At 39.2% G+C, this 14,390-nt stretch overlaps 1 protein-coding gene across 1 annotated transcript in view; it reads left to right on the top strand.

The window, feature by feature from the left end:
* The window catches only part of ADAM7 (ADAM metallopeptidase domain 7), a 101,187-nt gene that overhangs the window by 62,809 nt on the left and 23,988 nt on the right, over positions 1–14,390 (top strand). The window contains exons 12-16 of the mRNA XM_044225979.1: positions 7,030–7,204; positions 8,928–9,017; positions 9,983–10,178; positions 10,587–10,689; positions 11,660–11,849. Of these exons, the coding sequence (XP_044081914.1) occupies positions 7,030–7,204; positions 8,928–9,017; positions 9,983–10,178; positions 10,587–10,689; positions 11,660–11,849 (754 nt within the window). The remainder of the gene's footprint in view (positions 1–7,029; positions 7,205–8,927; positions 9,018–9,982; positions 10,179–10,586; positions 10,690–11,659; positions 11,850–14,390) is intronic.

Raw genomic sequence — 14,390 nt, 5'->3', positions numbered from 1 at the left:
TTTTGAGGTCCTTCACAGAGAGCACATCATGTATTTCATATAAGAAAAGTGTTTATGATGATGATCAGCACTTCTGTATATTTATTAAATGAGGTAAAATAGTGAAAGCACCCAAGTACAGTGCCTGCCATAAAGTAATAACTAATAACTGATATCTAATTTTATATCATCAGCTATACAATTGGTATTATTTTTCAGAGCCCATCATTCCAAAGTAATATTTTTAAGCCTCTAAAAGTCCATCTGTGTCCATTATGTACCAATAATGGCAAGGGAGTCAAAACAAAAGAAAGACAGAAGGGAGGTAAATTTCAGCCTTTTAAAGTATTTGCACTTTTCAGAAGGATAGTACATTTCTAGGATGTGTAAGGTATTACTAAATAAATCATTTGTTTCAACAATGTTTATAGAGAATGACTTTGTGCCAGGCCCTGTGTTAATTAGTGCTTATTAAAAAAAAAATGCAGGGAGGGGGACAAGATGGCGGGGTACTAGGAAGAGGCGTCTTTTCAGCTGGTACCCCAAAGTGAGCTGATTACCTACCAAAGAACTCTGATCACCCATGAAATCAGCCTGAGATCAGAATTATACACGTCTGGATCTCTACAGGGGCAGAAGACGCCAGTGAGCAGGTAAAGCGGAATGGGAACAGCGGACTGAGATCGGAAGATAAACAAAAGGGGGAGGGAGCCACCAGAGGCGACCGGTGGGAAAGTAATACCCCGATACGAGCGAGAGTGCCCTGCGTCTGGGGACCAGCATTAACTCGGAGACTGGTTGAAAGCACTCCAAAAGAGCAAAGGATCGCGGGGGCAAACTGTGGGAATCGGGGCGGCTAGGGACAGGGGCTTGAGTCCCCGGTCCCAGACGGCCTCCCCGGCGCGGAGGCAGAGAGAGTGCGGCGGAGAAACCGGCTCCTGGTCCCTAAGCCGCCAGCGTGCCCCAGAGCGCGGGGTTCCGGCTCCTGTGAGGGGATGGGAGCCGGTCTGCAGAACGCGCGCTAGCCCTACCACAAAGCTTGAGATGCATGTGAACGTCGCTCCAGCTCTCCTGGGTTTCTAAGGCCCTGGGGCGCTTCTAGACCCGGGCCATTGTTTCAAAGTCTAAGCCTCGCGCCCGCGAAACTCTTCCCCGGACAGAGGCGCGCAAAAGCCCAGCCTGCGGCTTACGGACCAGCGCCCCGTTCTCAGTGCCCCAGACGCGCGCCCGACCCACAGCCGCCTCTGAAAAGAGGTGTACGCAAGCCGGGCACTCCCAGCCCCGGCCAGCGGCAAAATCTCAGTGTGCGATCGCTGCTTGGAACCTCTCTGGCGGTCAGGAGCTCCCAGACAGCCGCCACTGCCTTGGCTTTGGGGACGAGCAAAAGATCCTGCACCCCCAGGGTCTTTAACTTGGAACCTGCACTGCCAGCATCCAAGGGGGAATTTATTCAGCTTCTGCACCCAGACTGAGGCTTCTGAGACGGAGATCAGGAAGTGTTCCAGGGTGCACCTTGACTGCACCAGAGTTGATACATCCAGCTACATCTGTTCAGTCTTCTCCCACCAAAATGACTAGGAGGAGGAATGCCCAACAGAAGAAAAATACAGAGGATGGACCTTCCACAACAGAGCTAACGGCTATCAACATAGACAATATGTCGGAAAGAGAATTCAGGCTAACAATTATCCAGGCAATAGCTAGGTTGGAGAAAGCCATGGATGACCAAACAGAATTGATTAGAGCCGAACTGAAAGCGACCAGACAGGATGTTCACAATGTTAGGGCGGAGCTTAAAGCTACCAGGGAGGAGGTCCACAATGCTCTCAATGAGTTCCAATCCAATCTAAACTCTCTCAAAGCTAGGGTAACTGAGACAGAAGATAGAATTAGTGATCTGGAAGACAAACAGATAGAGAGAAAGGATCAGGAGGAAGCCTGGAACAAACAGCTTAGATCCCACGAAAGCAGAATTAGGGAAATAAGTGATGCCATGAAGCGTTCCAACGTCAGAATTATTGGAATTCCTGAAGGGGAGGAGAAAGAAAGAAGTCTAGAAGATGTCGTGGAACAAGTCCTTCATGAAAACTTTCCGAATCTCGCGAATGAAACCAGCGTTCATGTACTAGAGGCTGAACGGTCTCCACCCAAGATTATACACTCCAAAAAAACATCACGACACCTGATAGTCAAATTGAGAAATTATAATTGTAGGTATAATCTCTTGAAAGCTGCCAGGGCAAAGAGGCTCCTTACTTACAGAGGGAAGCCCATCAGAATAACGTCAGACCTGTCCACAGAGACCTGGCAAGCCAGAAGAGGCTGGCAAGATATATTCAGGGCACTAAATGAGAAGAACATGCAGCCAAGAATACTTTATCCAGCAAGACTGACATTCAAAATGGATGGAGAGATAAAGAGTTTCCAAGACCGGCAGGACTTAAAAGACTATGCAACCACCAAGCCGATACTGCAGGAAATATTAAGGGGGGTTCTATAAAAGAGGAAAAATCCCAAGAATAGCATTGAACAGAAATATAGAGACAGTCTACAGAAAGAAAGACTTCAAAGGTAACTCGATGTCAATAAAAACGTATCTATCAATAATCACTCTCAATGTGAATGGCCTCAATGCACCCATAAAACGGCACAGGGTTGCAGATTGGATAAAACGACAGGACCCATCCATATGCTGTCTACAAGAGACCCATTTTGAACCTAAAGATACACGCAGACTGAAAGTGAAGGGGTGGAGAAGCATCTTTCATGCCAATGGGACTCAAAAGAAGGCTGGGGTAGCGATTCTCATATCAGATAAATTAGACTTCAAACTAAAGACTGTAGTCAGAGATACAGAAGGACACTACATAATCCTTAAAGGGACTATCCACCAAGATGATCTAACAATTGTAAATATCTATGCTCCCAATATGGGAGCAGCCAATTACTTAAGAAAACTGTTAATCAAGATAAAGAGTCATATTGATATGAATACACTAATCGTAGGTGATCTTAACACGCCTCTTTCAGAATTAGACAGATCATCGAAGCAGAAAATCAATAAAGAAACAAGAGCATTGAATGACACATTGGACCAGATGGACCTCATAGATATATACAGAACATTCCACCCTAAAACAGCAGAATACACATTCTTCTCAAGTGCACACGGAACCTTCTCCAGAATAGACCACATACTGGGTCACAAATCAGGACTCAGCCGATACCAAAAGACTGAGATTATTCCCTGCATATTCTCAGATCACAATGCTTTGAAACTGGAGCTCAATCACAAGGAAAAGTTCCGAAGGAACTCAAACACCTGGAAGCTAAAGACCACCTTGCTTAAGAATGCTTGGATCAACCAGGAGATCAAAGAAGAACTGAAACAATTCATGGAAACCAATGAGAATGAAGACACTTCGGTCCAAAACCTATGGGATACAGCAAAGGCGGTCCTAAGGGGAAAATATATAGCCATCCAAGCCTTGCTCAAAAAAATTGAAAAATCCAGAACACACCAGCTGTCTCTACACCTTAAAGAACTGGAGGATCAACAACAAATCAAACCAACTCCACACATAAGAAGGGAAATCATCAAGATTAGAGCTGAGATCAATGAGGGAGAAACCAGAGATACAGTAGAACGTATCAATGAAACTAGAAGCTGGTTTTTTGAAAGAATCAATAAGATCGATAAGCCACTGGCTACACTAATCCAAAAGAAAAGAGAGAAATCCCAAATTCATAAAATTATGAATGAAAGGGGAGAGATCACAACTAACACCAAGGAAGTAGAAACAATCATCAGAAGTTACTACGAACAGTTATATGCCAATAAGCTTAGCAACCTTGATGAAATGGATGCATTCCTGGAAAAATATAAACTACCAAAATTGAACCAGGAAGAAATCAACAACCTGAATAGACCGATATCTAATAACGAGATTGAAGCAGTGATCAAAAATCTCCCAAAAAACAAGAGCCCAGGACCTGACGGATTCCCTGGGGAATTCTACCAAACCTTCCAAGAAGAAATAACACCTATTCTCCTGAAGCTGTTTCAAAAAATTGAAGCAGAAGGAAAACTTCCAGACTCTTTCTATGAAGCCAGCATTACCCTGATCCCCAAACCAGGCAAGGACCATACCAAAAAGGAGAATTTCAGACCAATATCACTGATGAATATGGATGCTAAGATTCTCAACAAGATCCTAGCCAACAGGATCCAACAACACATTAAAAAGATTATCCACCATGATCAGGTGGGATTCATCCCTGGGCTACAAGGATGGTTCAACATTCGTAAATCAATCAATGTGATACAACAAATTAATAGGAGAAGAGAGAAGAACCACATGGTCCTCTCAATTGATGCAGAAAAAGCATTTGACAAAATCCAACATCCGTTCCTGATTAAAACGCTTCAAAGTATAGGGATAGAGGGAACATTCCTGAACCTCATCAAATCTATCTATGAAAGACCCACAGCAAATATCATCCTCAATGGGAAAAAGCTTGCAGCCTTCCCATTGAGATCAGGAACAAGACAAGGATGCCCACTTTCACCACTCTTGTTCAACATAGTATTAGAAGTCCTAGCAACAGCAATCAGACAACAGAGAGAAATAAAAGGTATCCAAATTGGTAATGAAGAAGTCAAACTCTCTCTCTTCGCAGATGACATGATTCTTTATATGGAAAACCCAAAAGACTCCACCCCCAAACTACTAGAACTCATACAGCAATTCAGCAGCATGGCAGGATACAAAGTCAATGTGCAGAAATCAGTGGCTTTCTTATACACTAACAAGGAAAATACAGAAAGGGAAATTAGAGAATCGATTCCATTTACTATAGCACCAAGAACCATAAGATACCTGGGAATAAACCTAACTAAAGAGGTAAAGGATCTATACTTGAGGAACTATAGAACACTCATGAAAGAAATTGAAGAAGACACAAAAAGATGGAAGACCATTCCATGCTCTTGGATCGGAAGAATAAACATCGTTAAAATGTCTATACTGCCTAGAGCAATCTATACTTTTAATGCCATTCCGATCAAAATTCCACCGGCATTCTTCAAAGAGCTGGAGCAAATAATCCAAAAATTTGTATGGAATCAGAAGAGACCCCGAATCGCTAAGGAAACGTTGAAAAACAAAAATAAAGCTGGCGGCATCACCTTACCTGATTTCAAGCTTTATTACAAAGCTGTGATCACCAAGACAGCATGGTACTGGCATAAAAACAGACACATAGACCAGTGGAACAGAGTAGAGAGCCCTGATATGGACCCTCAACTCTATGGTCAATTAATCTTCGACAAAACAGGAAAAAATATACAGTGGAAAAAAGACAGTCTCTTCAATAAATGGTGCTGGGAAAACTGGACAGCTATATGTAGAAGAATGAAACTCGACCATTCTCTTACACCGTACACAAAGATCAACTCAAAATGGATAAAAGACCTCAACGTGAGACAGGAATCTATCAGAATCTTAGAGGAGAACATAGGCAGTAATCTCTTCGATATCAGCCACAGCAACTTCTTTCAAGATACGTCTCCAAAGGCAAAGGAAACAAAAGCGAAAATAGACTTCTGGGACTTCATCAAAATCAAAAGCTTCTGCACAGCAAAGGAAACAGTCAAAAAAACAAAGAGGCAACCCACGGAATGGGAGAAGATATTTGCAAATGACAGTACAGACAAAAGGTTGATATCCAGGATCTATAATGAACTCCTCAAACTCAACCCACACGAAACAGACAAACACATCAAAAAATGGGCAGAAGATATGAACAGACACTTCTCCAATCAAGAAATACAAATGGCTATCAGACACATGAAAAAATGCTCATCATCATTAGCCCTCAGGGAGATTCAAATTAAAACCACATTGAGATATCACCTTACACCAGTTAGAATGGCCAAAATTAACAAAACAGGAAACAACATGTGTTGGAGAGGATGTGGAGAAAGGGGAACCCTCTTACACTGTTGGTGGGAATGCAAGTTGGTGCAGCCTCTTTGGAGAACAGTGTGGAGATTCCTCAAGAAATTAAAAATAGAGCTTCCCTACGACCCTGCAATCGCACTCCTGGGTATTTACCCCAAAGATACAGATGTCGTGAAAAGAAGGGCCATCTGTACCCCAATGTTTATAGCAGCAATGGCCACAGTCGCCAAACTATGGAAAGAACCAAGATGCCCTTCAACGGATGAATGGATAAGGAAGATGTGGTCCATATACACTATGGAGTATTATGCCTCCATCAGAAAGGACGAATATCCAACTTTTGTAGCAACATGGACGGGACTGGAAGAGATTATGCTGAGTGAAATCAGTCAAGCAGAGAGAGTCAATTATCATATGGTTTCACTCATTTGTGGAGCATAACCAATAGCATGGAGGACAAGGGGCGTTAGAGAGTAGTAGGGAATTTGGGTAAATTGGAAGGGGAGGTGAACCATGAGAGACTATGGACTCTGAAAAACAGTCTGAGGGGTTTGAAGTGGCGGGAGGGTGGGAGGTTGGGGTACCAGGTGGTGGGTATTATAGAGGGCACAGCTTGCATGGAGCACTGGGTGTGGTGAAAAAATAATGAATACTGTTTGTCTGAAAATAAATAAATTGGGAAAAAAAAAATGCAGTCCCTGCATTGAGAACTTGTAATCTTGCATAAATGATAAACAAATATATAGATTATGTCAAGAGGAACAAACAGAAAGTGATCTAGGAGCAGCAAACATATTCAGTCTAAACTGTGGGCTTCGGGAAGGACTTTCTGGACGATATATAGTTGTAGTATGTTCACTAGGATACTAGTGAGTTGTGTGTTGGCTGTTTCAATAAAACATTTTCTATAATAAAAGCCCACTTGCTACTCTCCTATAGCAGTAAAGCAAACTAGGAGAAGTAAATGGACTTTTAGAGTTCATCATTTATATTTATTCTTTCTGAATCCTTCATTAAAGTTTCATAGCTGTTCCACCACTATGCACTGATAAAATTAATCTTTATTTTTAATTCATTTAAACTCTAGCATTCCTGCACTAAAATTCAGTAAATGCAACAGAATTCAGTACCTTCGACACCTGAAGGATTATAATCCAACATGCATGTTCAACATCCCATTTTCTGATAAATTAAATAATTACCCATGTTGTGGAAATAAGAAGTTGGATGAAGGAGAAGAGTGCGATTGTGGCCCTGTTCAGGTATTTACAAATAATGTCTTTAAATTACAAAGTTTCTGCTCAGCTAGAGCCTAGGCAGGGAGGTGACCATTAATCAACCAAGATATTCCTTGTAAAGTTTTAAATAATGTGTTTTTTGTCTCATTTCAAAGCAGGTCATTGGTGTAGCCTCAGTGCAAGACATCTTACCAAGTCATGAATTGTGTATAATGATCTTGCTGGAGACCCACCGTATCACATTTGCCTGGTTTATATAGTAATCAGCCCTTCTTGTAAAAAAGACCCGTAGGTGTCTTTAAGTCTGATCTCATTCACAATAGGAATTTGTTCTCCACAGTTAATCGAGCTTACTCAGTGCCTTAAGAGGTTGGTCTATATCTCCAGCTGGACAGTTCATGTTACTAGAAAACTCTTGTCTTAATTGAGCATGAACCATTCTAACCTTCTACATATTTATTGGAGCTATGGTCTCTGGAACATTTAGAATATGCCTTTAAGAAAAATTTTAGAGTAATTCTTAATCTGCTTTCCTCCAACATCGAAGCTATTTCTGTTAAGAGCTTATCCTACGGGTATGAGTCTTAGACAGTCATTTCTCAAATCTTCACGTGTATATACATCACCAGGGGATGTTAAAATATGAATTCTGATTCTGTAGGCCTGAAGTGAGGCTGAGATCCTTTATTTCCAGCAACCTGAAAGGATATGTTGATACTGCTGGTCAGAAAACCACATATGTAGTATGTGTAGACACTACACATACACTGTAGACACTACAAAATTCAAAACAAATCTAATAGTAAGTGAATCAGAGATTACATGATCGAAGTGGGAACAGTGACATGTAACGAGGTTGCAACACCTAGTTTTCAAATGTCTCATATTGAATGCAAAGAGGCTCTTAACTTTGGAAACTGAGGATTTAGCTTATGCACATTCTTTAGAGAATGTTTCTACAGTTTCATTCTAATACATGAGGTACCTTACGTTATAATTTGCAGACACGTTTCCTTTGCAATTTTAGTTTTGGTTTTAGTTTTGTTTAAGCATATAGGGCCTGTTATGCTAAATTATCCTACTCTTACTACTTAGTGATATATTAAAAACAACAACAAAGTTCAACCTGAAATACTCAGATTCTTGAGGAAAATGTAAAATGAGGTCTTCAGAAGTTCTATTATCTCTATTAAACCTTTACTATAGAGAAATAGCAGGACCCTTCCAAAGAATGGATGTTATCAAGAAAATGGAAGGTCAGAAATGTCAGACTTTGTATGCTGCTGATGAAAATTCATTAGTGTGGTGTACTGAACAGCCAACTGGGAAGAAAACAAAATAAGGGTATCTGGGTACCTCAGTCAGTTAAGCCTCCAACTCTTGATTTCAACTCAGATCATGATCTCAGGGTCCTGGGACAGAGTCCCACATTGGGTTCCATACTCAGCAGGAAGTATGCTTGAGATTGTCTCCCTCTCCCTCGGCCCCTCTCCCTGTGCACAGGCACACATGCTTTCTCTCTCTCTTTCTCAAATAAATAAATAAATATTTAATAAATAAATAAATAAATGTCCCAAAGACCACTTACAAGCAGTAGTCTTCATATACATGTCATAGCTTAGGATCATGCATTTGGATTTAACGCTGAAAGACAAATTATAAATTATAAATTATACAGAACCATAACTTATTAAACAAGACCTTAACTACAAACAGTTTCTGATCTTTAATTTTTGATTATTGCTAGGAGTGCACCAATCCTTGCTGTGATGCAAACAAATGCATGTTGAAGCCAGGATTTAGTTGTGCAGAAGGAGAATGCTGTGAAGCTTGTCAGGTAAGGACCTGTGCCAGGACTGGGTTCTCCATTTTCAGTTTATTAAGCATACACAGGGGGACAGAATTGGCTGTCCACCGAATGATGATACACTACTAATCCCAGGTTAGGTTTAGGCTTCCTTGTCCCTAGTAAATCCACTTCTGAGTTGTTCTGACTTCTGACTGGGCCATGCTGTGGCCTAGGAAGTAGAGAAGCAGGTATTACTTGGTCTTTTAGGAGTAGAGTTATATGATAAACATTATTCTTGTTTTGTAAACCACTGCCAACCTATTTAACCTCAGCTCATGTGTGGCATTCCAACAATAGTAAACTAGAAGGGATTTTACTGGTATTGGAGAGTGAGAGTGACTAGTACTGGAGATATATTCCTAGGAAAGGCAATCAGAAATACAAATGACTCTGTCCAAAGATCTGAACAGATCTTTCTTTCAACTCACAAAGGAAAGGAAGTATATCTTATTCATTTTCAAATCTTTCTAGGACTCGTTACAGTTAAATGCATATCAAGTGGCTGAATAAGAAAGCATTTCCATGCACTTTCCTCCAGCAATGAGTCAGGGTATTTTTCCAGTTCATTTGGAGAGATGTGATTTCTTGGGAGTGGAGATTCCTCATTATAAATAGAGAGGGATTCCCAGTTATATGAGTGTGCTGAAGATGGTATGTACCATCTCCAGATAAACAGAACTCTTGCTCATTTCTCCATTTTATGTCCTTTCAGCTCTGCCCAATACTGTTCTAATACAGATTTTCACCAAAAAACACTAAAATTACATAAAAGTCAACACATTTACAAATGATTATAATTCTCAGTGGAATGGATTAGAAACTCATGATCCAACCTTAAATCCTTTTTTTTTTTTTAAGATAAATTAAATGGGTCAAAATTCCTCCTACTTACTGAAACTTAACCTACCTAAATATGCTCAAGATTTATCAGTCTTTTTACTTTTCTTGAACAGATGAAAAAATCAGGGTCCATATGCAGACCGGCAAAAGATGAATGTGATTTTCCTGAAGTATGTACTGGCTACTCTTCTGCATGTCCTAATGACAAATTCCAAGTAAATGGATTTCCTTGCAAGAATGCAAAAGGCTACTGCTTCATGGGGAAGTGTCCCACCCGGGATGATCAGTGCTCTCAATTTTTTGATAATGGTGAGAGACAATTACAGTGAATGGCTGATAAACATAATAGCTATAATTTCTGTTATTATCCTGTAACAATTTGGGGGCAAGATTGAAGATAATGTCATTTGTGGCATTCTTCCCATATTTTACCTAGAATCTCTCCGGATATTACCTTTAATATTAGTTGCTATTACCTCTAATATTAATTAACTAACTCAATATGTGGGTTAAAGTATGTTTGTTACATTTTTATATGCATATACTTCTGTAAAATATCTTTCTGATACAATAGATAAGTTTAAAGTGATTTACTTATCTCATTCTGCCTTACCACCACATGAAAATAAAATTTCAACTAGAAAAATAAGAAATGTTATGATTTATAACATTCAAGTTTTTATTATTTTACTTCAATCATTCCATTTTGGATCCTAGAGGTGAAAGACAGTTCTGATCTCTGCTATGAGATGAATAAAAAAGGAAATAGATTTGGATACTGCAAAAACAAGGAAAACAGATTAATTCCCTGTGAAGAGAAGTAAGTACCATGTAAAGAAAAGTAAGTGCCTTCTAAGAGTATTTTTGCAAAATCAGAACTCCCCTTTTCTGACAGCTGTTAACCTCTTTTTACTGAGGAGGTTAGGAGAAGGAGGAGTAAGGAAGCAAGCACACATTCCTGATTGTGTAACTGGCACATTTATGAGTTGAAGGCCGTGAGATATAAGGAAGAAAAATGGGAAAGAGTTAAAATTCTTAGGAAAGAAAGGGAGGAAGAGAAGCTACAAAAAATAGGAAAGAGCAGACAGGAGGAGGAAAATAGAGTGGAAAGAAAGAAAAGAACAGAGAGAAGGAAATAAGTGATGCCATAAAAAGAAAGAAAAGTAGAAGTTGAAATTGGAAGGGAGAAGTGGAAATTAGATCTGATTTTAGAAAGTATTAGCTGTGTCATTCTTCCAGATTTGTTATACTCAGAAAGCTTTTTTTTTTCTGTGCCACAAAACAGGATTTGGACTAAAAACAACAACAGAAAACTTGGTCAAATTCAATTTTGTTTCTAAATACTCTGGGTGAAACTGGGCAGTCAGTTAACTTCCTCTTACTTCCAGTTGTTGCCCAATCTGTAAAATGGGTATTATAATAATATCAAACTCACTGTTTTTTTTGTGAGACTTAACTGATGTTCTCTGTGCAAGAAGGAATAAGAAAGAAATCTTAACATCTTGATGAAAGTTAGATGAATTGAAATTACTAATAAGAAATATTCTCCTGTAAATTTGAGCTAATATTGACTTGTGGGAATCACAAAACTATAAAGAAATACAATCCTTTTACATGTCCCAGAGTCAGGACTTCGTCTAACCTTTCACCCTGCCTCTCTTGGTGCTTCTGCAGCCCGTTGATAAACCTGGGTCTAGAGAAAAGTGACCAGGCCACTTCACTGACAGTCTCATCTCTATGAAGTTCTATTTCCTGGTCCCAAACCTGAGAATATTCTCCCTTTCCTTCAGAAATATCAAGTGTGGAAAGATACACTGCAGCAGAGGGCAGCATTTATCTCTGCCTGGTAAAGAAAAGACTAACCACCTTAAGAAGACTTCAAAGCTGAATGTCACCACTGAGTGCAAAACTTTTATTTTATACCAAAATTCTAAAGATTTGGGCCTGGTTGCTCCTGGAACAAAATGTGGAGATGGATTGGTAAGATGAAAGTACTTTGTTATACTAAAACTTCTTGGTTCAGCCACTTTAAAGCATTATTTTCTATAATTGGTTCCTGAGGGCCTATATATGGTATATAAGCAGAAACAAATGGGCAACTTTTTTTTTTTTTAATTGAGCAAAGTAGTAATAACACTATAATGAATATTCATTTTGTTTAACCTCTGTTATACAAAATGATATGTGAATGTTATAAATGTTTTTAATTATACCTTACAGTGAAATTATAGACATAATTTTTAAAATAATTTGACTATGAAATAGCCATATGTTCTTCAATTATTTTATTCATTCAGCCATATTTTGGGGCACATACTATGATGCCAGTGGCCATAAGGGAAACAAATGATGTAAATATGAGTGTACCTGAGAATTTCATAAATTAAATTACATATATTATGATCCAACACAAGTGCTTTCATAGTTCATTGGTGACCAATGAACTTTTGAGTCCAAATGAAGAAGTGATTGCCTTTAGTTGGAGAACATGAATGGCATCTTATGACGCCATTAAATTAATGACATTTCAGCTTTGACATGACAAACATTTTTCAATGCAGAAAAAATAACGAAAGACTTTTTAGAAAGAAATACCTATATAACACGCAAAGGTAAAAAATGTATGGCATATGTGCTTTTGGGTAAATTGGAAGGGGAGATGAACCATGAGAGACTATGGACTCTGAAAAATAATCTGAGGGGTTTGAAGTGGCGGGGGGGTGGGAGGTTGGGGTACCAGGTGGTGGGTATTATAGAGGGCACAGCTTGCATGGAGCACTGGGTGTGGTGAAAAAATAATGAATACTGTTTTTCTGAAAATAAATAAATCGGAAAAAAAAATGTATGTCATAGTCAGGAAACTGATCATTTCCGTGTGATTGGAGCTTTGAGTAAAATGTCAGAAAATGAAGTTTTCTAAAATAAGGCCAGATCAGAAGAAGTTTATCATTCCAAGATGAAAACTTCAGGACACGTACTAAAAATAACAGCCAATTCATCAAGGTTTATTAACACAACACTATATGGAAAACATAATACTTTTCAAAAATCAGCTATTGTGAAATAGTATAGTTTCTGTCTGTGATATAGGTCCTCTCCTCCCATACCATCACCCACAAACATTACAGTTTCATTCATATTACGTGATCGAGAAATGAATTGAAAAACAAAATTCAGAATGAAAAAAGGGAATTAGAATTTAATTATTTAATGGATATCTATATTTCAAATCCATACACTTAACTATCAGTTTCCCATTATAATAGCTAAATGTTAAAATGATGAAGAATCTATATTTGTGAAATTTTAGGAACGTGTACAACAACATCCTAGAAAGTTCAAGGACTTTCAGTGAAAGAGTGTATGACACATCAGGTTAAAGAAAATACCAAACAGGGACGCCTGGGTGGCTCAGTTGGTTGGACGACTGCCTTCGGCTCAGGGCGTGATCCTGGAGTCCCGGGATCGAGTCCCACATCGGGCTCCCAGCTCCATGGGGAGTCTGCTTCGCTCTCTGACCTTCTCCTCGCTCATGCTCTCTCTCACTGTCTCTCTCTCTCTCAAATAAATAAATAAAATCTTAAAAAAAAAAAAAAAAAGAAAATACCAAACAATTTTCTGTTCACACCAGGTAAGAAAAATCATCCAAAAATACAAGCAGAAGTATGACTTACCCTTCATAGAACCGCATAATGAGTGGTAGGGGTTGAACAAAGGAATTTGTACGGAAGCAGTTTTTCTGCATCTTGATCTTATTAGCATGTTGTGACCATATGCCACCACATAGAGTGCCTATTCTTTCAAGAGTAATCTTTTTTTTTTTTTAGATTTTATTTATTTATTGGACAGACAGAGATCACAAGCAGACAGAGAGGCAGGCGGCAAGAGAGAGGGGGAAACAGGCTCTCTGCTGAGCAGAGAGCCCAATGCGGGGCTTGATCCCAGGACCCTGGGATCATGACCTGAGCCAAAGGCAGAGGCTTAACCCACTGAGCCACCCAGGTGCCCCCAAAAGTAATCTTAATATAGAAGTGTACCAATCACAATGGTGCCAGTTATTGGGTAAATTCATAAATGAGGGAATTCATGGAAGCAAATGCCAGTTTATAGAGGTATCACAAAGATACCTCTTTTGGTATGGACTTTTCATCTCATCTTTACAATGAGGTACTTATAGACTTTTCATCTCATTGTTATAGTGATACTGTTTTTGGATATGAATAAATTAAAATGAATAAAAACATTCTAGTTTCTCATAATTGTTTTTCTTTCCAGGTAAATTTTGATTTGGCATAGAAAATGAGGGCAAACATATCCCATTGCCCTTGAATGACTTTTTCCTTAGCAATATAAGTAGAAAAAATAAAACAAAAGGAAAACAGTGAGAAAAGATGAAAAGGGAAGGATAATACATTGGAAAGGAAGAAGAATAGAGGTGAAGGGGGAAGGAAGGGAGAATACTAGTTAGTCCTCTCGGGCACAAAAGAATTGCTGCAACATGCCTCTGTAGTTTTATCTTTA

Source organism: Neovison vison, chromosome 11 (assembly GCF_020171115.1).
Source record: "Neovison vison isolate M4711 chromosome 11, ASM_NN_V1, whole genome shotgun sequence".
In the NCBI taxonomy this organism is placed as follows: domain Eukaryota; kingdom Metazoa; phylum Chordata; class Mammalia; order Carnivora; family Mustelidae; genus Neogale; species Neogale vison.
The sequence above is the reverse complement of the archived record's forward strand: the minus strand, read 5'-3'. Positions and strand labels throughout refer to the sequence as shown.